General features: G+C 33.9%; 1 protein-coding gene across 1 annotated transcript in view; it reads left to right on the top strand.

Moving 5' to 3' along the window:
* Positions 1-4169: 4169 nt before the first annotated feature.
* The window catches only part of LOC145248684 (uncharacterized), a 104333-nt gene continuing 82788 nt past the window's right edge, over positions 4170-25714 (top strand). Inside the window, exon 1 of the mRNA XM_080110342.1 lies at positions 4170-4659. Within this exon, the coding sequence (XP_079966468.1) occupies positions 4170-4659 (490 nt within the window). The remainder of the gene's footprint in view (positions 4660-25714) is intronic.

Genomic DNA, 25714 nt, shown 5'->3' with positions numbered 1-25714 from the left:
TGTATGTTTGTTTGTAACGCTAAAACTTTTGAAAGACGGAACCAGAGTTGACAAATTTGGTATCATATTGCACCTTGATCACCCGGATGACAAATATCGAAATTTCACGTCAAACGAACCACTAGAAGGGGGTCAACGTATCAGTTATCTTCAAGGGGGGCCCAAAAAAAACTGTCATTGTAATGGTTTTTATTACGTAATTCTTGAATGATCCAATGTAATTCATACGTAGAAAAAAAACGCTTAGTCATATCACGTGACGTGACGTTAACATCAAGTAATGGCGAACAAATGTAAATAACAACTTTCTTCACCGACAGATTTGAAATTTCTCTTCTTCTTCGTTATATATATTGTTAAACATTATGACAATTTTTCCATCGTGATTAACTGGTTAAAAATAGTATTTATACGACAGTTTTAACGAAAAATGTTAAAAAATAATGAAAAGCGATAAAAAAATTTCAACTTAAAAATTTCTTCGCTAAAAAAATAACATCGTTATATTTTTAAAGCTAAAAACCAAACAGCCATTTTACCTATATTGTATAATTACCACGTGACCACTTACATCTTTCTCTTCTCTTCTCTCTCTCTCTCTCTCTCTCACTTTCTCTTCTCTCTCTCTCACTTTCTCTTCTCTCTCTCTCTCACACTACATAATTCTTGAATGATCCAATGTAATTCATACGTAGAAAAAAAACGCTTAGTCATATCACGTGACGTGACGTCAACATCCAGTAATGGCGAACAAATGTAAATAACAGCTTTCTTCACCGACAGATTTGAAATTTCTCTTCATCTTCGTTATATATATTGTTAAACATTATGACAATTTTTCCATCGTGATTAACTGGTTAAAAATAGTATTTATACGACAGTTTTAACGAAAAATGTTAAAAAATAATGAAAAGCGATAAAAAAATTTAAACTTAAAAATTTCTTCGCTAAAAAAATTACATCGTTATATTTTTAAAGCTAAAAACCAAACAGCCATTTTACCTATATTGTATAATTACCACGTGACCACTTACATCTTTCTCTTCTCTTCTCTCTCTCTCTCTCACTTTCTCTTCTCTCTCTCTCTCACTTTCTCTTCTCTCTCTCTCTCTCTCACACTTTCTCTATCACCCTCTTTCTATCGAAAACCAGTTGGTGTGTTTTTGATTTTATTTTGATTTGATTTTTCACGTATTTTTCTCACCGTCTTTCTCTTGACGTCATACCACTGTTAAACTGTGTGTGGGGGGGAAGAGGAACCGCTTTTGTGTGGGGGAGGATGCCGCGTGCACATCGAATTGATTTTTTTTTGTTTCTATTAATGTAAACATAGATTCGAAAAAGTTGTCAAAAGAAAAATAAATGTTACCAAAGGCAAGATAAATTACTTTTCTACCAAACTGGATGTATTTTTCGTGTTTACATTCAATGGAATATGTTTATTTTCCTCGAAAACCACACAGCGTTTAGCGATGTAAACATTCAAGATGGCGTCTTATTCTCTATTTAACACGGTAAGTGTGGGAAAATATGTTATAAATACAAAACCTGATAAAATACTGTTACAAACTCGCTCAATATATGTTACCATGACATAGGTTGACATATATTCGATGTGTTTTTATTACTATTTCGTATAGTTTTTTTTTATTTATAACACCTTTTTCCAATCTTACGGTGTTCGCTTACAATTAGAAGTTCTAATCGAAAAAAATCATTTACGTATTATTACCACGTAACCACTAACCTCTTTTTTCACATGCTTCATGTCCTATTAAAAAAGTATGCACACTTTATATTTACTTATTTTGTTTCCATGTTTGCTGCTTTAACAGTAAACTTTCTTAAATATTCTTAAAACATACATAATTAAAAATCATTTTCGACAGTTTAAAGGCTTTTATAATAGTAATATTTAAAATAAAATAAAATAAAATAGTTTTTTTTTATTTATAACACCTTTTTCCAAACTTACGGGTGTTCGCTAACAATTAGAAGTTTTGATCGAAAAAAATCATTTTCGTATTATTACCACGTAACCACTAACCTCTTTATTTTCCCATGCTTTACCTCCTATTAAAAAAGTATGCACACTTTATATTTACTTATTTTGTTTCCATGTTTGCGGCTTTAACAGTAAACTTTCTTAAATATTCTTAAAACATACATAATTAAAAATCATTTTCGACAGTTTAAAGGCTTTCACAATATTCATACTTAAAATAAAATAAAATAGTTTCTTTTATTTATAACACCTTCTCCCAAACTTACGAGTGTTCGCTAACAATTAGAAATTATTACCACGTAACCACTAACCTCTTTATTTTCCCATGCTTTACCTCCTATTAAAAAAGTATGCACACTTTATATTTACTTATTTTGTTTCCATGTTTGCTGCTTTAACAGTAAACTTTCTTAAATATTCTTAAAACATACATAATTAAAAATCATTTTCGACAGTTTAAAGGCTTTCACAATATTAATATTTAAAATAAAATAAAATAAAATAGTTTCTTTTATTTATAACACCTTTTTTCAAACTTACGGTGTTCGCTAACAATAAGAAATTATTACCACGTAACCACTAACCTCTTTTTTCCCATGATTTACCTCCTATTAACAAAGTATGCACACTTTATATTTACTTCTTTTGTTTCCATGTTTGCGGCTTTAACAGTAAACTTTCTTAAATATCCTTAAAACATACATAATTAAAAATCATTTTCGACAGTTTAAAGACTTTCACAATATTAATATTTACAATAAAATTAAATAGTTTCTCCACCATGCTTCACCAACACCATAAATATGTTGGAATTTTGAAATATGCAATTGAACAGATGCAACATAGTCGTAATCATAAGGTCATCATCAAAGCAGACAAACGTCCACCATCAGAACATGCACGGAGATACAATGCACCTACGGCCGATGAAGTTGCAATCATAATGGTGGGTGAACAACATGATTACAGGGACATTGTTTTGCAATTAAGAAGTGGACAACTGCATCGTATTCCAGAAACTCATAGAGCTTATAATGCACTCCAATACCCAATTATGTTCTGGAATGGACAAGATTGATATCATTTTCAGCTGTGGCAGAGGAATCCACAAACAGGTCTCAATACAACTCGATCTGTAACATCTAAGTGTTTTTATGCATTTCATTTTATGGTGCGAGACGGATGCAATCATGTATTATCTATGAAAGAAGTGACCAGTCAGTTCATGGTGGATATGTATGCAAAAATAGAAACTGAAAGATTACACTTCATACGAAAAAATCAAAAAAAAATTAAGGGTGGATGAATATATCCATCTGCAAGATGCTATGAATTGTGATCGTGACCCGAGAAATATTGGACAACGAGTTATCTTGCCTTCCAGTTATACAGGAGGACCACGATATATGCAACAACGGACTCAAGATACAATGACTTATCTAAGAAAATTTGGAAGAGCTGATCTTTTCATCACATTCACATGTAATCCAAAGTGGAGTGAAATTACTAATGAACTTTTTCCACATCAAAAAGCCAAGGATCGCCATGATTTGATTGCTTGAGTGTTCCATGAAAAACAAAAGAAACTCCTCTGGCTTCTCAAAGAAGGACGAATTTTTGGTGAACTTAGTGCTTATATAACTACGATTGACTGGCAAAAGAGAGGCCTTCCGCACTCTCACACCCTGATTTTGTGTAAAGATAATATTAATGCTGATGATATAGACAAAATAATTTCGGCTGAACTGCCAAATGAAACTACTGATCCAGAACTTTTCGAAATAATAAAAACTCAACACTTTTGGATGGTGGTAGAACTGCTCACTCTATGTTTTCTCTCCCATTGGACCTTACTCGACAGGAAAAACCATTGTGTAATATTAAAAAAGATTCAGCAAAGGCTAAACTACTGCAAAACTGTAAATTAATAATCTGGGATGAAGCAACAATGAGTCACAAAAAAGCTATGGAAGCAGTAGATTCTACACTACAGGACCTAAAAGATAACACACAAACAATGTATGGAGTGACTTTGGTTTTTGCTGGTGATTTCAGACAAACCCTTCCTATTGTTCCTCGAGGAACCAGAGCTGATCAAATGAATGCATGTCTCAAAAACTCCTATTTATGGCATCATATTAAAACAATGAGTTTAACACTAAACATGCGAGTACATTTACATGCTGATGATGCTGTTGGTGACTTTGCCATTAAACTTTTGCAAGTGGGTAATGGACTTCTGGACAAGGACTCATATAACCAGATTCAAACAGAAGAGGAATTTATAATGAGAATTTTTCCAGATCTTCATAATTTTCATACGGATATCAATAGGCTAAGTAGCTGTGCAATTTTAGCAGCAAAGAATGAATCTGTAAATGAAATAAATAGCAGGTTGTTGAATAGATTACCTGGAGAAATCATATTATACAATTCAGTTGATACAATCTGTTCACAGGACGAAGTAACAAATTATCCGACTGAGTTTCTTAATAGTCTTGAACCACCAGGAACGCCTCCACATAGTCTGTTTCTAAAACTGGGAGCACCAATAATGTTACTTCGCAATCTTGATCCACCGAAACTCTGCAATGGCACAAGGCTCACCATAAAGAATATGATGCCTCACGTACTGGAAGCAACAATTATGTCAGGTAAGTATGCAGGAGTACACTGCTTCATTCCCATAATCCCAGTGAGACCACAAGAATTGCCATTTGAGTTTGAAAGGCTGCAATTTCCTGTCAAGCTATGTTTTGCAATGACAATAAACAAATCTCAAGGACAGTCACTAAAAGTTGTTGGGCTCAACCTGTCAAAACCAGTATTTTCTCATGGACAGCTATATGGTGGTCTATCAAGAGTTGGACACCCTGATGGACTCTTCATTCTGCCACCAGATAAAAAAACCCAAAAATATTGTATATTCTGAAGCATTAAGATGAAGCATAAATATATAAACAACATGATTACGAAACTTTTCCCTGAAGGAAAAATATATAAAGATGATTACGAAACTTTGCCCAGAAGGAAAAGAATGTGAAATGCGCCATGGAAAAACCCTTTGCGTTACATACATGTGGGAGGGAGTCTTAAAAATAACTGTACAAAGCAGGGTATACCACCATCCTCCTTCAGATTGGATTGGACAAAAATGAAATTAAAAGGAAACGAAATTAGAAATAGACATGAATGGAACCCACAAACTAAAGTTTAAAAATCTGGTACAGTATCCATCATGCCATGGCAATGAATACATAGGACAAGATAAATTTAATGTTAAAAACTCAAGAAATATCTGAAAGTATGTAAAATTTACAAAAAAGAACTACCACCTAAAGTGGGGTAGAGGTAAGGCTCCCCCACATAACCAAAAAAGAAAGCCCCCCGCCCTACAGGGGGAAAGAGCTCCCCTCCCATTCTGGGGCAGGGAAGGAGCAAGGAAAACTCTTAAACATAAATTGTCAACGAAGGGTATACACCCTTGGAAGCTAGAAGAGTCTTTTTATACGCATCAACACACGGCGAAACTTAAAAAGATAAAGACATCAATAGCTATAGCCAGCCGGTCTCATAAATACAGTTGTACACTACACCGAAATTCACTTCAGGTCTGCATTTCCTCCATGCGAATAAAGTCCTGATTCCCCACCAAGTGCAGGGAGGTTGCCCAACTCCCCTCTGGGTACACTTAAAAAGAAAACTACCCCCTCCATAAGGCAGGAGAGAGAAGGCTCCCTGCCCCATCTCCTTCGTTGGTCGGATGACTGTCACCTCCCTATAGCGAGGGATAAAAAAAAAGCAAATCACCCCTTCAGCCCTTCCCTAATCTGCGTAGCACGGCTCCCTCCTTCATGGAGGGAAGGTCAACAGGTGGAGGAAAAATAGTTAACGCAGGGCATACCGCCTGACAAGCTAAAATCGCCTTTTTATATATGGCCGACAGTCAGACTATTTGCCTTGGGGGTGGGCTAAGCACTCCCCCACCCCCAAAGTGGGAGCCGGGGAAACTTCTCCTCTCAGAAGCGGGAGGGGACGCCAGAGAGCCTTCTTTTTCAACTAAAAGAGGGATCTCCTTTTGTATGGTTGGTCTCCCGTCCCCCCTCTCTGTCAGTTCCGCTTACTCCCTCCAGAAAGAGATCAACCTTACACAAAAAAAAAATATGGGTAGAGGGAAGCCTTCCAGAGCCCCCTTCTGGGAGAAGTTCCCCGGCTCCCACGTTTGGGGGAGTGCGCAGCCTGCACTCCAGTCAGCCAAATAAAAAAAAAATTACCTATCCCACCTTTGTGGGGAGAGTGCTCAGCCCACCTTCTGAGCCACCATAAAACAAAAGTTTCCTCCCACCAGAAGGGAAGGGAAGTAGAAAGAAAAATATTTAAAAATACATGGTCAACACATGGTATAGCCCCTGGGGATCTAAAATCACCTTCTTATATACACCGACACACACAGACAGTCTGATTGATTCTTTGTTCCACAGATTATAAGAATAAACTTTTCCCAGCAGTAAAAATATATAAACAACATGATTACAAAACGTTTCCCAGAAGGAAAAGAATGCGAAATGCGCCATGGAAAACCCCTTTGCGTTACATACATGTGCGAGGGAGTCTTAAAATTAACTGTACAATGCAGTCAGGAATCGAACCCACAAACTAAAGGTTGAAAATCTGATACAATATCCATCATGCCATGGCAATGAATACATTGGACAAGATAAATTTACTGTTAAAAACTCAAGAAATATCTGAAAGTATGTCAACCTTACAAAAAAGAACTACACCCTTTAAGAGTGGTAGAGGTAAGGCTCCCCCACATAACCATAAAAGAAAGCCCCATCCTCCATGGAAAGAAGGCTTCCCTCCCATTCTGGGGCAGGGAAGGAGCAAGGAAAACTATTAAACATAAATGGTCAAGAAAGGGTATACAGCCTGGGAAGCTAAAAGAGCCTTTTTATAGGTGTCAACACACAGCAAAACTTAAAAAAGATAAAGAGATCAATAGGTATAGCCAGCCGGTCTGATAAACACAGGTTTACACTTTTACGAAATTTCTTCTGTGCGAATAAGGTCCTGACTCCTCCCAAAGTGCGGGGAGGTTGCCCAACTCCCCTCCGGGCATACTTAAAAAGAAAACTACCCCCTCTCTAAGACAGGAGAGAGAACGCTCCCTGCCTCATCCCCTTTGTTGGTCGGATGACTGTCACCGCCCTATATCGAGGGGTAAAAAAAAAAGCAAATCATCCCTTACACAAAAAAAAAAAAAAATGGGGAGAGGGAAGCTTTCCCGGGCCCTCCAGTCAACCAAATAAAAGAAATTTACCCAATTGCCTTTTTATATTCGGCAGTCAGTCAAACAGAAATTTACCCATCCCACCTTTGTGGGAAATGTGCTCAACCCACCTTCTGAGCCACTGTTAAAGTTTCCTTCCACCAGAGGGGAAGGGAACGAGGAAGGAAAAGTCTCTGAGAATCTTCATGCTATTTCTTTGACAAAGATACTGTTTTCAATTGACTTTCACACATAATGAATGAACAAATTCACCAATCGACACAATATCAACAAATGTATCTTTCTTTTCCTTGCTTATTTCTTGCTTATTTCTTGGTACTAAGTATTTCTTTATGCATGTTATTTTATTTAAGAGTACTAAATAGTTTTTCAGTTTCTTGAGACTCTTTCACCTGTCTGGATTCTGCAGCAACGTTGTGGAGTGATATGTAAAACATAAATTGGTACTTTATAACAATAGGTATGTAGAATTCTAACTCGCCAGTGTTGATCGTTTCAATTATTTACAAATTCACCAGGTCCTGGATATGACCATAAACTGTATCCAAACGTGGGGCTTTGTGAAGTGTGAAGCCACCATTTTATTGCTATTGCTACCAGGTCAACTCTGATCTGGAGTGGTAGTATCTGTTAGGGTCCCAATTATGAGTTAAATAGAAACCGACATTAAATAAACAAATATATTCTAGGAAAAAAATGTCACTGGATTTGGCATGAAATAACCTGATATAGTGTTGATATGTCATAAAACAAAATGAACCAACAAATTCACCAATCGACACAATATCAACAAATGTATCTTTCAATCCCTTTTTCTGTGCTTATTTCTTGGTACTAAGCTTATCATTAACTAACCCTGACATTTCTTTTACTTTGTTTTGTGTATATATTTTATTTTGTGTAGAATAAAAAAAACATTTCGCTACCACATTTGCAATCATTGGTTACAATCATTGGAAGCTGTTTTTCAAAAACACCAAATAACATTCACGCTTTCCATTGGTTTTTCATGATAACAATTTAATCTATAACATCGAATTATATAAATTAAAGTTTCCTTTCTCAATTGAAACAAACATATCCCACACTAAAAATGAGGATTTTACTATTGCCTTTTAGATCATTTTTAACAATGTTTCTCTTCTTACTTTCAGCATTTGTTTCTATTTTATTTTATTTCAAATACTGTTTCATTTCACTTTCTCGATAATCATTTACATCTTTGAAGTGCAACAGGGAACATGTAGAGTGATATATCAAACATGAATTGGAACTTTATAACAATAGGTATCTAGAATTTACACATACCAGTGTGGATAGTTTTAAATATTTACAAACTTACAATTTACACACTATAAACAAATGTATCTTTTTTTCTTTTCTTTACTTATTTCTCGAACCTAAACTTATCATTAACTAAACCTAAACTTTGTTTACTGCGTTTTGTGTATATATTTTATATTGGGTGAAATAAACAAAACTTAATTTGGCTACCATCATTTGTAGTGGCATGCACTATTGACATATATAAAATCACAGGTGACAATCCTTGATTCCAGTTTCGTATAAGCACAAAATATCTATCATTATTTCGATTTGTTGTTCATGATAAAAAATTAATATTGATACATTGTAATAAACATTTCCATTGCTTTTATCTTTTTATCAATACATATACTTGGTTGATAATTAGAGGACACAACTAACCCTATACTTTGCTTTACTTTGTTTCATATTTTCTTTACTTAAATATTACTGTGCTTGATTTCATCAAGTGGTGCGGATCTGTTTTTTACACTAACAATGTGCACATTTTTTGAAGAATAAAGTTATTTTTTGTTTTTACTTTTTAAGGTGGTGAAGGTGATCCGGGGAGTGTTTTTTTTCCAAAAAAGGTACTTTTTACGAATGGGTATCCAAGAAAGTTCAGTATTTTGTCAGAAATTAAGATTTTCATTGACCACTCTCAATACTATCAGAAATGAACAATCTACACAATACAAACTAACCGTTTTGTTGGCTTTTTATTATAACTCCAAACTAACCCATAACTACATTTTTCTTTTATTTTGCAAATTTGATTTACTTCCATTTATATTGTGTAGCTGAATAAGAAATTGATTTAACTTTTGTCATTTGTAATTAACATCCTTTCATCGCAATTACTACAGTGTAATAACACATGATATACTAAAATAAAAACACTTCAGATAAAGTCTTAACTAGAATTCAGTTTCTTACATGACATCTGATGAAGTCAGTAGAAACATTACAAACTAATACTTGAAAAACAATTTGACATTTACTGTACTACAATATCACATTTGTATAGAATTAGAAATCTGGATACCTATTCTGATACCTAATAAAAGAAAGGACACTCTTTGGGGCGGATTTGGATGATAACAAGTCACTAATAAGAAATTATAATAAACATTGAAATAATTTAAGAATTTTACCAAAATAAAATTGCATGGTAATCACCCAATTTCTGCCACAAAATTTTGATTGGCAAAACTCATAAACATAAAATATATATTTTCTAATTTCATCTTTTTTTTTTACATAATCTGGTTTGATGTTTTCCTAAATATTCAAATCACTATATTTTGCTGCTTAATATCAAATACAGCAAATGAGTTATTTTTTATGCATCAAACAATTACATTTTCTCATTCATCCAAACTAATCACTGAACATCAATTTCATATTTTCTTCACTAAAATATTACTGTGCTTGATGTCATCAAGTGGAGTGGATCATTTTTTTTTCATTTGTTCACACATTTTTCCAATTTATATATATTTTGTCTAAGATTCTTAGCCTATGTCATTGCATACCAAGCTGTTTATTAAAAGTTAAGGTTCACTTTAAACACATATGTCACACCAAAATAAAAACGCTTCAGATAATGTCTTGATATTCAATTCAGTTTCTCACATGACATCTTATGAAGTTAGTAGAAATGTTACAGACTTTTGAATCTCAAACACTTTCAATACTGTGCACTGATATTTTCTTTTTTGGAATATAAGCACATTCATGATTTTTTTTTACAAACGCCAACAAATGTCACATTGTGTAGCAATGTACTGAAACAATTATAAAAATATTTGTTTTTATTTTGGATGATGCAGGGCATCCGAAGAGAGATTTTTCTAACAAAATGAAAGTATAATTTTTAGCAATAGGTATTTAGGAAAAGGCCACTACATATGTTATAAATTTCAAATTTCCAAAACCTGGCAAATACTGGTACACGCTAGCAAATTTAGATTTGCAATTACAGAATATGATTCTAATTTTTTCCTTTGCTCTTTATTCTAACACTACACTAAGTTTACTGTTTTATTTCGCTACAGTTGATATTGTGTAGAACAATAAGAAAATCATAGTGAACAATGCATTCAACAAAATTTCACACACATTTCTAGATACCTATATCTAATAAGTTCAAAAGAAAGGACACACTTGGGGAGGTATTTTGGTGGTCAGGTCACTAAATAGAGATAAGCTGGTTTCCCGGCATAGCCCAGGATGTAATATAGATTGATTGAAATACATGTTCTAGCTGGTTTCTAGGCGTTGCCAGGGATGTAATATAGACACAGTATGTTGTATATTACCTGTTCTCTTCTCCCTAAGGTAAAACAATTTCATATACATGCTGTAAATTACCTATGCTAGGGATAAAACATGAACAATACCAGTCCTAGGGTAGATAAAACAAATAATACATAGAGATGAAAGATTCCTCTCCCCTAAGAATAAAACATATGTTCAATATCTGCTTTTGTTTTTTCATTGTTTATACGGTCCCGAGCAACGCCGGGTAGCCCTGCTAGTCCTATATAATGGGCTCCTTAACTACTAAAGAGAAAAGTTAATAGAGACTGCAGACGTCAATTTTTTAAAGCTTTTACCCAAATATGAGCAATTAACATTAATTGTTTTTGGCTCAAATCAAATTAAATTGTTTGCCACCTGTCCAAGCAACGTACATCTTAAATTTCAATTTGGCGGAGGAGTTTGGAAGAATCTGCAAAGGTCAATTCTGTAAACTTTGATTTCCGCCAAAAAACTAATTACAAACATGGTTGCATATCTGATTACCCTTTATATAAAATTTCTACATTGGTTTAATAGTTTGCTAGAGACCGCAATCTCTTGAATTTAACCCCTTCGAAGCAAAATTATCAGAAAAAGAAAGAAGTAAAAAGCATGCACTATGTCTGATTACACTTATGTAAAATATCAAATTTTTTAACCTAAAATTGACTAAGTAATTTCCTAGAGACCGCAGAGGTAATTTGTTAAAACTTGACGCCAATAATGATCCATTAGCATTTATAGTTTTGGGCTCAAATCAAATCATAATGTTAGATCCATGTCCAATTAACCTATATCTAAAATTGTAAGTGTCTGGCCCAAAATTGGTCGAAGAATTTGGTAGAGTACTCAAAAGTAAAATCTTTAAACTTTGACCTCTTTAACAACAAAATTTCTGGCTGAAATCCGATTGAAAATATTTTCCCAAATCTCAATACTCCTCATATAAAATTCGGAGTCTGTAGATCGAAAATTGACCACGTTCAGTGAGATAGAATTTATATTTATGAATGAATACAAAACATATGGAAGTACTTACATTAATTAAGAAAAATTGTCGCATGAGCTCTAAAGTTTACGCTGTGGTGTTTGAATGCAAATCGGCAATTATTTTGTTCTACCCCTGTCACTAATTTAAAACGACAGTCTAATCTATGAGGAAGTGGTTATCTGTAATTCATCCAAAGTAAATAAATATTATTAACTTATATAATGCATCAAACTGTAAACGTATGATTTCAGCATTCTGTTAATCTGCGAGAATGGTATCATATAACTATATAGAATGCAAAAAAAAAAAAACGAAACATTAAATTGATCAATATGAAACTTGCACAAAGACAAAATACATTTGAGTGGATACAATAATACATAAAAAGTACAAACAATAGAGTAACATAGAGTTCCTCCCATGCTTTTTTTTCTATACTTTCAGAACGAAGAAAGGCAAATACAACTGGAGCATAATAGTGAATGTACGTCAGATGATAAAGCAGTACTTAGAAAATGTTGAGAAAGGATGTTTAATTAATTCAGAGGAGTAAAATGGCAGCAACTTTAGTAGATATTCGCCTAAAAGTAAAAAAATATGAGATCTTTTTGCGTTGGATAAAATTATGACACTCTGTCGAGTCGTAAATTTTAGTACTTTTTGAACGTAAGGAGCATACTGCGAACGAAAATACATAAATAACTTTGGCTAATTAGCTGCGAAAAATGCATTATTGAGCAAATGCATCCCTTTTTTTAATGATTATTAAATAGACGAAAGACGCTTTATTTATGTGTAAAGATGTTTTTTTTATGCCAAGTTAACCTCTCGTTCTCTCGATAATTCCAACGCAATGATTGGCAGAACCGTTGGAGTAAATATTTCTGCTTTAGAAGTTCTTACTTATGCAATGAAATCTAATTGTTACGTTTAATCTCATTTTTACAAATAAAACACAAAATAAAAAAAAAACAAACGTCATTATTACAGATAATAAATTGTATTATACAAATAAACCAGGCATGTGAAAACAATGCTTTTTGTCAACTTGTGAACGTCAGCGCGAATGGAGACCAGCTATATATATATATATATATATATATATATATATATATATATATATATATATATATATATATATATATATATATATCGGTCTATGAAGAGAAAGTTGTTGAATAACATTGAGAAAAACAACTCAAAATATTTTTTTGTCTCAAACTCCATCGTTTTTTGCTAAAATGAATTTAAACATTGAAAAACTCAATAAGCTGCATCTATGTCGCAGGGTGCCGGTGTAAAATAAAAGCATAAGCATGTCATATTCATGCCGGTTTTGAAGAAAAAATATATGACGGGAGTATAAACAATACGTTTTTCCTTTGTTTGTAATATCTATTTTATTTTTAGAAAACTAATTGAGTGTCGATATAAAAAGACACCCTGCAAATTATTTCATTTAAAATAAATTAAACAACGAATAAACCAGGGATTTATTTTATCCGGTTAATATTTCCGTCTAAACCGCCAAGTAATCGGTTTCATTTTTGTGTTCACACGTGTGTTTACTTTGTTAACCGGAACTTAATTCAAATATAGAAATTATTACAGTTTGCATTTTATATCTTAGCAAAATGTTATGGCTTGCAATGATGAATCACAAAGAAAACAGAACAACAGAATAGAGTTTAAACAATATATTACTGGAAAACCAACGTAAAAAGATTAAAACTGAAAAGAGTAGTAAACGACATCGAGCAGGCGAGGGTCCCTCTGGTGTTTTATCCATACCTAAGGTCTATTGTTTTTATAATGGACAGAACAGTCCATTTCGGGGGGTGATTCCCCCATAACACACGCCTTAATTATTAAGAAAAAGAAATATTTTTTTTTAAACATTTGTGTTATTTAATTTAATCATTCTTTATTTAAAAAAAAAAAAAAAAACATTTTTCTTTGCAAGACTATTTCGGTGTGATTTTACTTGTGTTTTCATACTGTTCGGTAAGTAAAACCATTATTATTTCTTTTTTGATATTAACAAATTTTTTCAAATCTTATTTTTAATTCATAATTTCCCTTTTTTTAATTTCTTACAATATCATAAAATATGTATTTTGCAGATATTTTTCAAACCATGATTCGGAAACGAACTATTTTTACACGCAGTACTGATTCTACAAAATTTGCCAGCCCACCTTCTCCATTAAATACAAAAAAAAACCCTACTTTTCTCAGGTTATTTTATATGGTTATTGCACGGATTATTCTCACCCCAAGTTAAATAAAGTTGCCCTTTAAAAATTAATGACAAATGACGTTAAAGATATTTGGAAAGCAGTAAATCGTCTTTGCCCCTAATAACTGAAAAATGGATTGCGCTCAAATTGCAGGACATCTGCTTTAAAAAAGCTAAGCAACCCACAAGAAACGTTTTATCCACATATGCCAAACGTCTTCTGGTCAATAAACTTGACAAATTATTTGCCATTATATCTTGTTCGTGTGACCTGCCAATTGCAAGTTGTCCTGGCAAAAATATTAAATGCAAAAAATTAAATTTTCACTCAAGGCATATAGTCTGTACCTGCCCCATAAAAAAGGTAAGTTTGTTCTATTTTTTATTTCTCTTGTTTGTTTGAAAAAATCATTTTAATGAAAATCATAGACATCTTAAATTAAATGAATTTCTATACTTGCATTTTATGTAAACCAATAAGAAATGAAATTACAATTTTTTACGTGAATTAGAATTTTTTTCTAAGATCACCGCAGATTAGAATACAACTTTGTCAACTTTTTCTAATTCAGCTTCCTGCGGGGGCGAGAGAGTATTTGAAGGACCAAATAAATTAAATAGGACCGAAAGTTAAATAAAGCTGGAGTGGCAAAGTCTAAAAATTTAACTGTGTTAGGAGAAAAGAAAGTTGATTCATCCCACCCCGCGCCTCTTGCTTCAACATCCCATGACCAGAATATTATTCTGACATCAGAAAATAGTGATGGAACAGATGGAATATTTGAACCAGAAGAAGAGTGTAAGAGTATTTACAGCCTCATAAAAAAAATCCTCATTATGGCATTGAACTCATCAGAAGTTATGTCTCATCAAACCTAGGTGCAAGTCTTGCAAATATTTTTCTTTAGGATATACAGGCTGCGGGCCTTTTAAAATCAAATATTGAGTTAAAATTTTATTTTCTTGATGAATCCAAAATTGACAAAGAAATAGAAAGATAAAAAAATAATGGCTATCAAAAACATAATAAAAAACATTAGAAATCTAATCTGCATTGGTGTTGATGGGAAACGCGAGAAAAGCACTTTATTTACATTGAAACTGTCGATGAAAAAGGAAACAAAACTCGAAGAAAAGCTAAAGACAAGAGCATCCCTTGACATTTACGAAGGAGATGGGATGTGGAAGTAAGGGGGAGTATCTTGCATATAGAGTGATCCATACTGTTGGAGCAACTGGCGCTATTCTGTCCTTTTAGACAACACAAGCACCAATACTGGATAAAAAAACAACAGGACAGTTTTCTTCAGTAGGAAACAAACTGCATAGAAAAATGCATACCCTTGGCTGTTCTCTACACCAGATTGGGCTTCCTGTAAGGTATTATTTAAATCCCCTGATAGAAGTTCACGAAGCCCAACATCATTTACACGTCAACTCAGAACAATTATGTGCCAACAATTACCATCATTTACCCCAAGTTGGCTTTTTACCAGTGAGTAATCCTCTAGAGGGTAGGTATTCTGAACTAACAGAAAATGATCTCACTGGTGACAAAAGACTACTTTTAGAGTATGCTGTTGGGATTTCAAGGGGTAAAGTAGGCCCTCAGTATGCAACATGGAGGAGCGGACCTTTGAATAAGGCAATACGGCTTACTCTGGCAAGGCGATGTATGTGTTTGTGGACCCCTAAAATTTATCCATCTAAATTGACCAGAAAAATGCACCAGCTGAGTAGTTTTATTGTAGACGTTTATGCAGTTAGCTGGTTTGAAATTAAACTGGATAATAAATTTCATAACCAGCAAATGTATATTTTTAAAATGATTGGCCATATAAAAAGCAGCTTCCAGAAATTCAGGAAATTGCTTTAAACAATCTTCAGTGTAATTCTTTTTGGCCTTTTGCCAGAGAATATTGTGTTCTCTATGTAAAAATCAGATGAAATGGAAGTGTGGGAAGAAGCTATAAGAAGAATTTTAACCATTAGCTAAGTGAACATTCATATAAAAATGATCAAATTCTTTATTTCGATTTATACATTCACCTTCAATTATTAAATTAAAAAAAAATGATTAAAATAAAAGTTGGGTTCATTTGTTCAAGTCAATAAAATTATTTTACGTCTCTGTTCTTTTTTCAGGAGTGAGGACCCAATGAAAAGCGTTTAAAAATATCAACAATAAAATATGACGCTTTACTTGGTCAAATTTGATAGACCTTTCTCCAAGTGGAGTTTCCGAGCCAGCACTAACTGAATAATTATTAAGTGATGACTTTCCGGAATTATTGATGAGCGGCAGAAGGCCAGAGTGACCTGATTTTCCAGCACATTCACAAAGTGTGGAAAGGGCTGCTAAGATTTTATGCCATGAAATGAGGTCATTTCTCGCTTCAAAGGGATCCTATAGGGAGAATTTTGATTTTATGGTAAAAAAATAGCTTTTTTACTTGCCAATTGTTTTGTGTTTTTTAGACAAACATAGATAACTGCCCAGAGGTAGGTAAATAATTTGTTTTAGGGTTTATTTTGACGTTTTTTCCAAACAAAATAAAACCTTCTTTTTTTCATTGATAGCAAAAGAATTGCACTTTGCAGTTATAAAACAAAGTAAAGGTCAGCATTTATAGAATTTTATAATTGCTGCCACCTCAGTTTTTTTTGGGGGGGCCAATTATATATTTTTTTAATATTTAGCATATCAGTCATTATATAGTTTATTTAGATATATAAAACAATTTGTTATGATTGAAACTGCAAAATACTAAATAATTTCATACAAATCTTTCACGGATAAGGATTTTCCTTGTCTCAAAGTAGTCGATCTTTAAGATCAAATTAGCATCCGATGCCTGATGTTAGAAACCTAGTTTTTTATATTTGAACTCGCCATCTGTTTGTGAAACTTTCTCTGCTCCAACCTTTTACATTTTCCCCAAAAAGTTGAAAATCAACCTACCCTTACATACATATATACTTTAAAGGAGATAGGGTAATAATAAATAGATTAATTGCTACAATTAATACGCACAAATATTAATTTAGTAGTATAATTATATGTAAAACTACAAAATCACACAACTTTCATGGCTAAAGAAATGTTCGTAGCTTTGTGAGCTTGTGATTGCACTTACGGATACGTACTCGTTTACCTCAGTTATAATGTACTTAACTTGCTGTGACATTCTGAGTGATTGTGCCATTTCCTTTTCTTTTAGCCATAATCTTTGCACTGCTTCGTTGAGAACTGGCATTTGAACCTTTGATTCGCTACTCTCTCATCACTGATTAAATTGTAGTAATGTTCTTGGGTTCGCTGGGAACTTTCTTCCAAATCAATACCCACACTAGACGTGATTATTACGATAAAAGTGTGTAGCATTGATCCGTCTGTCATTGGAGAAGCCTAAGTGGATTAAAGAACGATTTGAGCCTGGTTCAAATGTCACGTATCAAAATAAAACCCAACATTGATCTGACTTTCAGTGTAACATATGCTGGGTTGAATTCTCTTCTGAATTGAAATAGATTTGTTTTGCATTAAACCGGTATTATTTCTTCTTTTTCCTTTTTTCTTCATATTGTGCTTATTCTATTTTGTTTTCTTCGCCTGCTTCTCTTTCTTCTTCTCTGTTGTCAACGTATTCACTTTTATTCTTCCTAATTACATTTTTTGCATAAAACCGGTCTTTTTCTTTTGTTTTTACCTTGTCCTTCTTGTTCTTGTTCTTGCTCTTGTAGTTGTTGTTATTGTTGTGTTGTTGTTGTTCTTCTTCTTGTTATTATTTGTTGTCAACGCATTCAATTTTACACTCCCTAATCCCTTTATATCGTGTTTATTTCTCAATTTTACCACATTCTCTAGCGTTTATTCTCTATCTCATTTTCTCTCAATATATATATATATATATATATATGTATATATATATATATATAAATATATATATATATATATATATATATATATATACATTGCTAATTCCTACCCTCTGATGAGAAGGAAAGTATTTCTTCGAAACTCCGCGGATTAAGGACTATCCACTTATCTAGTGTTTCCTGTTCAGATTAAATACGTTTTTAAATCTTTTTCAAAGTGTTTTAATATGTTTTATTAACTGTTTTCTAGTATTATAAGCTCTTTCTCCTATTTGGTTTCATCCAGCTTTTACATCTGGCTGAGATAACTTTTTAAATATTGACTCTTTAATGTTTATAATATACTTTAATTTAACCATCTTGGATCATTTTGGTAATTTTAATTGTAATTTTATATATATATATATATATATGTTCATGCATATATATATATATGTAGATCTATATATAAGTGTGTGTATATATATATATATATATATATATATATATAAATATATAGTTGTCTAGAAGTGTTACATGATAATGGCTGTCCCCTTTTCATGGAAGTATAAAAAAAGAGAGATTTAGTTAAAATGAAAATGAAATAGAATAGACGAAATTCGAACCTCGTAATTTAGGTTTAGAAATATATTACGAAAGATAATTAGCAAATAGAATGTAAAAAAACATTGTTAAGCTTCGAGATAAAAGAGTTTTAAGAAAAGAATGTGCATTGTCAATTCTTTTATTAAAATTCAATTGAAAGAATGCAACTACAAGATAATTTAATAAACATGTTTTTAGCATATTGGAAATAAATATTACTGGGAATATAGGTTAAAATTCCTTTTGTAAACAAAGGAAATAGTTTTGGACACGCATTTCCAGAACACGTGAAAGAAGACACATGTTTTAACATGTGTATGACGTCATGAAAAACGGGAAGTTCTCGATATAGTTAGACACTTTGGAGTTAAGCAGGGAGAAACTGAGAGGGAGTTTGAGGACGACAGACGATAGTCTGCAGTTGGGATTCGAACGTCTAGAAGCGAGACGGTCACTTTTGAAACTTAGAATGTGAAGCTTTGATTTCTTGACTCAGAAAACCACGGCCGGTCGATAGAAGAAATACACCCATCATGTGTTTTTATAACGTCATCTTTGTTTTGTAATTCTACCAGAAGGTTAAGTGAAAATTGTTAGTACATGTCTTGTATATCATGTGGTTGAAAATGGCTTTACATACACATCTTACATACACAATATGAACACTAAGACTGTCTCAACACTATCTGCTCACTCAAAGAGCTTTTATTACACTTCTAAGTATAAACATTTTATATATATATGACTCTCATCATAACACGAACAATCTCTCTTACAACATCATCTCTCTCTAAGACTCTAAGACTCACTTTTAATTAGACTACCCTTCATAACAACGAATAACAACGAATAAGAACAATAGTAAGAATAAGAATAATGAAACGTAACAGAAGCACTGATGAGTGGTTGAAATGTACCGTATGTCGGTGACAATAATGCTCCCTACGTTGGGTTTAGCACATTGTGAAGTGATATACAAATTACCCTTAGAGAATTGCCGAGGCTCTTTGTGTAAATGAATGGAGCTTAGGTCTTTGGACAATGTCAAAACATTGTTAATTCACTGCTTGTATCTATGCAGAAGAATAGCGCAACGGTTAGATGATACGACTGTCATTTGGGCGGCCGGGTTTCGATCCTGCCTTCAGGTAGGTTCTCGTCAAGCCGCAACTGTGAGATGTGAAACAGTACTGTATTTGGATTGCTATATATATATATATATATATATATATATATATATCATATGATATCTATCTATATATATCTTTATTGCACAAATTCCCAAATCTGGACCAAAATACACTAGGTTTGCTCTAACAGATGCCGCATAAAAATTTATTATATCTAAACTAATACTAATATATTATAAAGCTTTTAAAGCCATTTTACACGCATTTATTCTATATGATAAAATCCTACATTATTTTTTAAAGGACAATTGACTAACATTCTTTCTTTATTCGCTAAATAAAAGATTAAAACAACCGATTACGCGATTATTACTATCGAGATCCACATATTGTGTTATAAATTTTCTTTTTAAACGGTCTAACACGTTTGATTTTTTCTTCCTTTTCCAACGCAATTATGCTACAAAGCAAAATTATGTTTTCAAGTATTCCCCCTAATTGTATTGTCTCTCAAGTATATATGTTGCAAAGGGTTTATCCGTTGTTTAAACACTTATAACTTATATTTAAATGTTGCTTTTATTGTAAGCTAAAATAGGTAGAAAAAAAAGAAATAAATTGTTTTTGCATAATTTTATTTTTTTCGGTATATATATATATATATATATATATATATATATATATATATATATATATATATTGCAAAATGTCTACGAACAATATTTATTTGAGAATTATAAAAAAAATCTGTTTCTGTTGTCATAGATAAAAATAAAAAAAGGTTTACATTGTTTCAAATTATAAAATTATAAAATGTTCTATTCATATTGTTTATATTAGAAAAATCCTGTATATATTCTTTAAAATAAATAATAATTGTTTATGTTTAAAGAAGCCGTTCTGTTTATATTGTTTCTTTTTTCTGCTTAATTAAAACTGTCACATTCTGAAATACCGTTAGCATGTTTACATGGTAACGTACATGTTCCTACAGGAATTTAGTTCCTTTTAAGTCATAGATTTCGAAAGTATTTTTCCACCTAAACTCTAGTCTTGCCAACAAATATACCATATCCTGAACCCTACATCTTTTGTTGTTCGTTCTTAATATTTGCGCGTGGGAATCCTTACACCGATTATAAAAGACACATTTCGGCAAAATTTTTGACAACCCACCTCCACTCACAAAATTTATTTTCCGAAAGTCGTTCTTAACATAGAGAGATTGGGGGTGTCCATTCTAAAAACCATTCTTAATATGAGGAGGTTGGGGGTGTCTATTCCGAAAGCCGATCTTACCACGAGGGTGTTGACGGTTGGCCAACAACAACAGTAGCCGTACTTTGAATTTTATTTCGCGTGGGGTGGGGGCATGCTACTATCGGGCAACACCAGTTTACGCCACCTGCTAGTATTTGTATAAAGTGCGTCTGGATACGTTGAGAAGTAATTAATACGAGCTCTCAATCGTAGAAGATTGAGAGCTAATATACAAATCATGTGTTAAAAAACTATGCTACAGAATAAAAAGGCATACTGTACTTTCATTGATATACATTGACATATTACTTGTGTATAAAAAGCCGTAATGACAAATTTACAAAAAAGAAACTAAATAAAATGTACGTTTGAGCGAATACATCAATAATTGTGATAATCGTTAAACTATTTTTTTGTTTTGATGTTATTTTTTCTTGAGTCGTTAACGAGTTATAATGGCTTTAACGGCATTTTCTAAACAGTAAAATGTCAATCTATGTCAAAGACAGTATGGTAAGTTCTGTAAATGAGTAACGTATAGGTATTTTATATGTCTATATATAGTAATACACAGACAAACTGTTTCGCTGTATTACAGCTCATCTTTGTGGATAGAAAAACGCTTATTTATATATATATATATATATATATATACATATATATATATATATATATATATATATATATATATAGCGATCCGCATACAGTACTGTTTAGCTGTATTATAGCTCATCAGTGCGGCTAGACAGGAAACTAGCTCAAGCCAGGATGGAAATCCGACCACCCAAAGGCCAGTCAATGCTTCTAGACCTGACGCTATATGGCTGTTCTAAATTAACGATGCGAATTAACAATGTTTTGACATCGTCCAAACACCTAAGGTCGATTTGTTTACACAAAGAGCATTGCTTAATCTTCTAATGGCAGTTTGTATATGACTTCCCAAAATGCTCAACCCAAGATAGGGAGCATTATAGTAATCAACATTAAGTACTTTTTCGCTTTATTATCTGAAAAATGCACATTTTTTGTGGCTTAGATACCCATTCTGATACTCCGACATTTTTCGATTCCTGATACTTCTCTATATTTATCGTTCCAACACTAGTATATATATATATATATATATATATATATATATATATATATATATATATGTATATATATTAATATATATATATGTATATATATATATGTATATATATATATATATATGATGGCAGCAAATCCGTTTTCGAACATTATCATACTCCATATACCACAAAAAAAGGTATACAGAGCAAGAAAACATTCAGTGATAGGCCGCACGAAGGTGGCTTTTAAGCCCTGCCAAACTCTGGCATTCTTGACAAACATTGTTCTTGATGTTCACTTCTATTCATAATCAAACAACGCTTCAAACCCTCTGCCATTTTGTACGTCCGTCCGCAGTTGACCCATGTTATCTCTGGCAACATAAGTCTGCTTTGTGGCCCACTACGCCGATGAATAATCTGGTGGCCCTTCAGCCCAGCTCGGCTCTCACGTAATCTTCCGCACATCTCACACTCCAGACCAATTTGAAGCCCCCGCCCATCCACGGCTCCTTTCACCCTCTCTTTCCGAATATCACGCTTTAGCCGTTCATACTCGGTTCGATCTGCCTCAAACGTGCCTACACCTCCCCGCAAGTTCATTCTCCACTCTTCGCGATCAAAATCAAGAATCTCCCAGGTTCTTTCATCTATCTCACATATTTTTTTAGGTGGACCTCAAACAATCTTTGAATCTCATTTTGGGCTTTTAAGCCAGACATCTTCCCTCGGCGAGCTCACCTAAAAGGAGTTGTTTGGGAAGTCGACTGTCTAACATCCTCACCATATGTCCACTCCATCTGAGTCTATGTTTGATAATGTGCGCTTCAATGCTTAGACATTGGTCCGTTCGAGTACCTCCACATCACTGACATGCATTTGACAACCCACACCTAAGATTCGATGTAGGCACATACGGTGAAATCGCTCCAAACGTCTCAAATGCTTGGTGTATATTGTCTAAGTTTCACAGGCATAGCGAAGGGCAGAGAGAACGCATTCGGCAAAAACCTTAATCTTAGTTGGTAGCAAGATCCCATGACACCTCCACAAAAGCCTGCCCAACTTTCAGAAGGAATAAATTGCCCTGCTGATCAATACCTATACCTCATCATCCAGGGCACCGGACATACTCACTGTGCTACCCAAGTAACAAACCTAGTGACAGCCGCTATCCTTGACCCACTGCTATAAACTGATGGCTCATAGTATGGCATGCTTGTAGCAAACTGATACATTTGTTTTTCCGATTGATAGTCATATACAATGCGCTGCCGGCAACCGCAAAGCGTCCACAAGATGCTGCATATCAGCCAAAACCTGAGGATTTCTACAAAAACGGTCTCCAGAGCTGCATCAAACGATGGGAGAAATGCATAACTCTGGGTGGTTCCTATGTAGAGAAAGACTAATAACTGTGGCAAGTTTCGTTGCTCTACTGCTATGGTAAGTTGCTCAGGGGCATTACTTATTGCACGCCCCCCCGTATGTCGATGGTAAGTCAAGCAGCGTCCGTACATTCCAACAGCCGATGGCCATTGTCATATATTTCCTCGCAGTAGCATGATGACGAACGGGTCCAGGGTGTGGAGCCCTGAAACATCTGCCGGACAAGCCCTTGGAAGTTCCAGTTCCCTTATTGCCATTTAAGTTCATAACCATATTTGCGAACTTCATTGAATTTTTGCCAGCCTTTTTGTTATCAAGATTAACGAGATAGTAAAAAAGTGTATTTAATTTATATCGAATAATGACTGGGCATGAGTCTTTTTATAGTTAGGAAATACTTTGCACCGAGACAATCCCACTCTGTAAACAACTGCCACATTGAAACAAAAAGAAAATCAAGTCAACATCATTGGATGCAGCAGTCAGCGAAAGTCTTATACCAGTGGTGGTCAAGGTCTGGTGTGGACTTGTGTTAAAAGCAAACAGATGTCTTAGCGTCGTTCTGTGCTTCTCCCAGAGAAATCAACCCCACATGCATGTCCTGACCACTGCCACGCAGACGGGGCTTTGATGGACGGCGAGTTTCTTGCGCCGTATAACTGGACCTCCACTGCCTTGTGGGCCAAGGTTATTTAACCAAAGTCTAAGCGTGAGGTAACCCTGACAGAAATTTCCAGAGGAGCTTAGGCCCTGTAAGCTGCGGCATATATGACCCACCGCAGTGTGGAATATGCTCTGGTACCTAGAAATGTAAGTTCCAGTCAGGGATCAAATCCCATGGTGGGTGAAGAGGGCTCCAGTAAGCCGTGGCGAAGGCAACCTCTCTAGGAGAAGGAAAGCACTGACATAAAACCCGCGGCGTCTGCTGCTTCCAATGGTGTTGACTTGCTCTTCTTTTTGGTTCAATGTGGCAGTTGTTCAGAGAGTGGGACTGCCTCAATGCAAAGTCTTTCCTCACTATAAAAAGTTTCAAGCACAGGCATTACTATATATATATATATATATATATATATATATATATATATATATATATATATATATATATATATATATATGGTGACTGCCACTTCTTTACAGAAGACGGCCAACCCTCACGATACGATGGCGTGTGAGTGAGTCCGCATATGATTCCACATAGCCCCACCCGGCCTGCACAGTTGGCCGCATATTCTGCAGGACAACCTAGTTGGTGACCGCCCCCCTCCCTCCCGTGCTCCCAGTTCATGTCCCGCGTGCTTAGTTCCATGACTCTTGAGGGCTGCCTTTGACAGGCACACCCTGCTGCATATCCCGCACGAGTACGCGGGGTCGAGATCAAAGTCCTCTGTATCCTCTCGCTTTCGTAAGGCTCGCTTTATAGTGGCGTGCTCAACTCTCAAAACCTCAAAATCTCAAAACCTCAATATATATATATATATATATATATATATATGTGTGTGTGTGTGTGTGCGTGCGTGTGTGTGTGCGTGTGTGTGTGCGTGTAAGCATGGGTGCCTGTCGTTACCTGGCCGTAAAATACGCTTAAGTGTAATGTTATATTTACGCATATTCCTTATTTATTATTAGTTAATTCTTTATCGATTATTTCATATTATATTGAACAAAGTGTGAAGTCATAATTGCAAAAGTAAAGCAAAAAAAAAACAAGTATGTTTTGAGTGTTATTTGCTTGAATCTAAAGCGAAATAAAACTTGAGAAGAGGAAAGGTTAAAAAAGTCTGCCGATCCTTAAGCAAAACGAAAATCGATCCAAAATGAAGGACGGAATGGAAAAAAAAGTATGAAAAAAGGAAGGAAAAGAAAGAGAGAGGGATAGAGAGAGAGGGGGAGAATAGACGGTAAGAAATGCAGAGATACGCATAAAAATATTAATAATATAATATATAAGAGGTATATATATATTAATAGATATATCCATATATATATACACACACACACACATATATATATATATATATATATATATATATATATATATAATTTTGTCTCGGCAGTCGTGTCAAACGCATATCTTATTTTTCTTTTATTAATATTATTGGATTTTCCCCCCTTTTACTTGTACATATTTGTGAATAATTCCATAGATTTTGGCATTTGGATTATTTTTGACCATCTTCTAATTACGTGATTTCCTTGGAGTTTACTTGTGCGAATGCAAATTCAATTCAATTTCTTGGATTTAAAATTTTTAATTTCACCGT

This window comes from Euprymna scolopes, chromosome 27 (genome assembly GCF_053919585.1).
Source record: "Euprymna scolopes isolate OS-2025 chromosome 27, ASM5391958v1, whole genome shotgun sequence".
NCBI classification, from domain to species: Eukaryota; Metazoa; Mollusca; class Cephalopoda; order Sepiida; family Sepiolidae; genus Euprymna; species Euprymna scolopes.
This window is presented reverse-complemented; position numbering and strand designations above follow the sequence as displayed.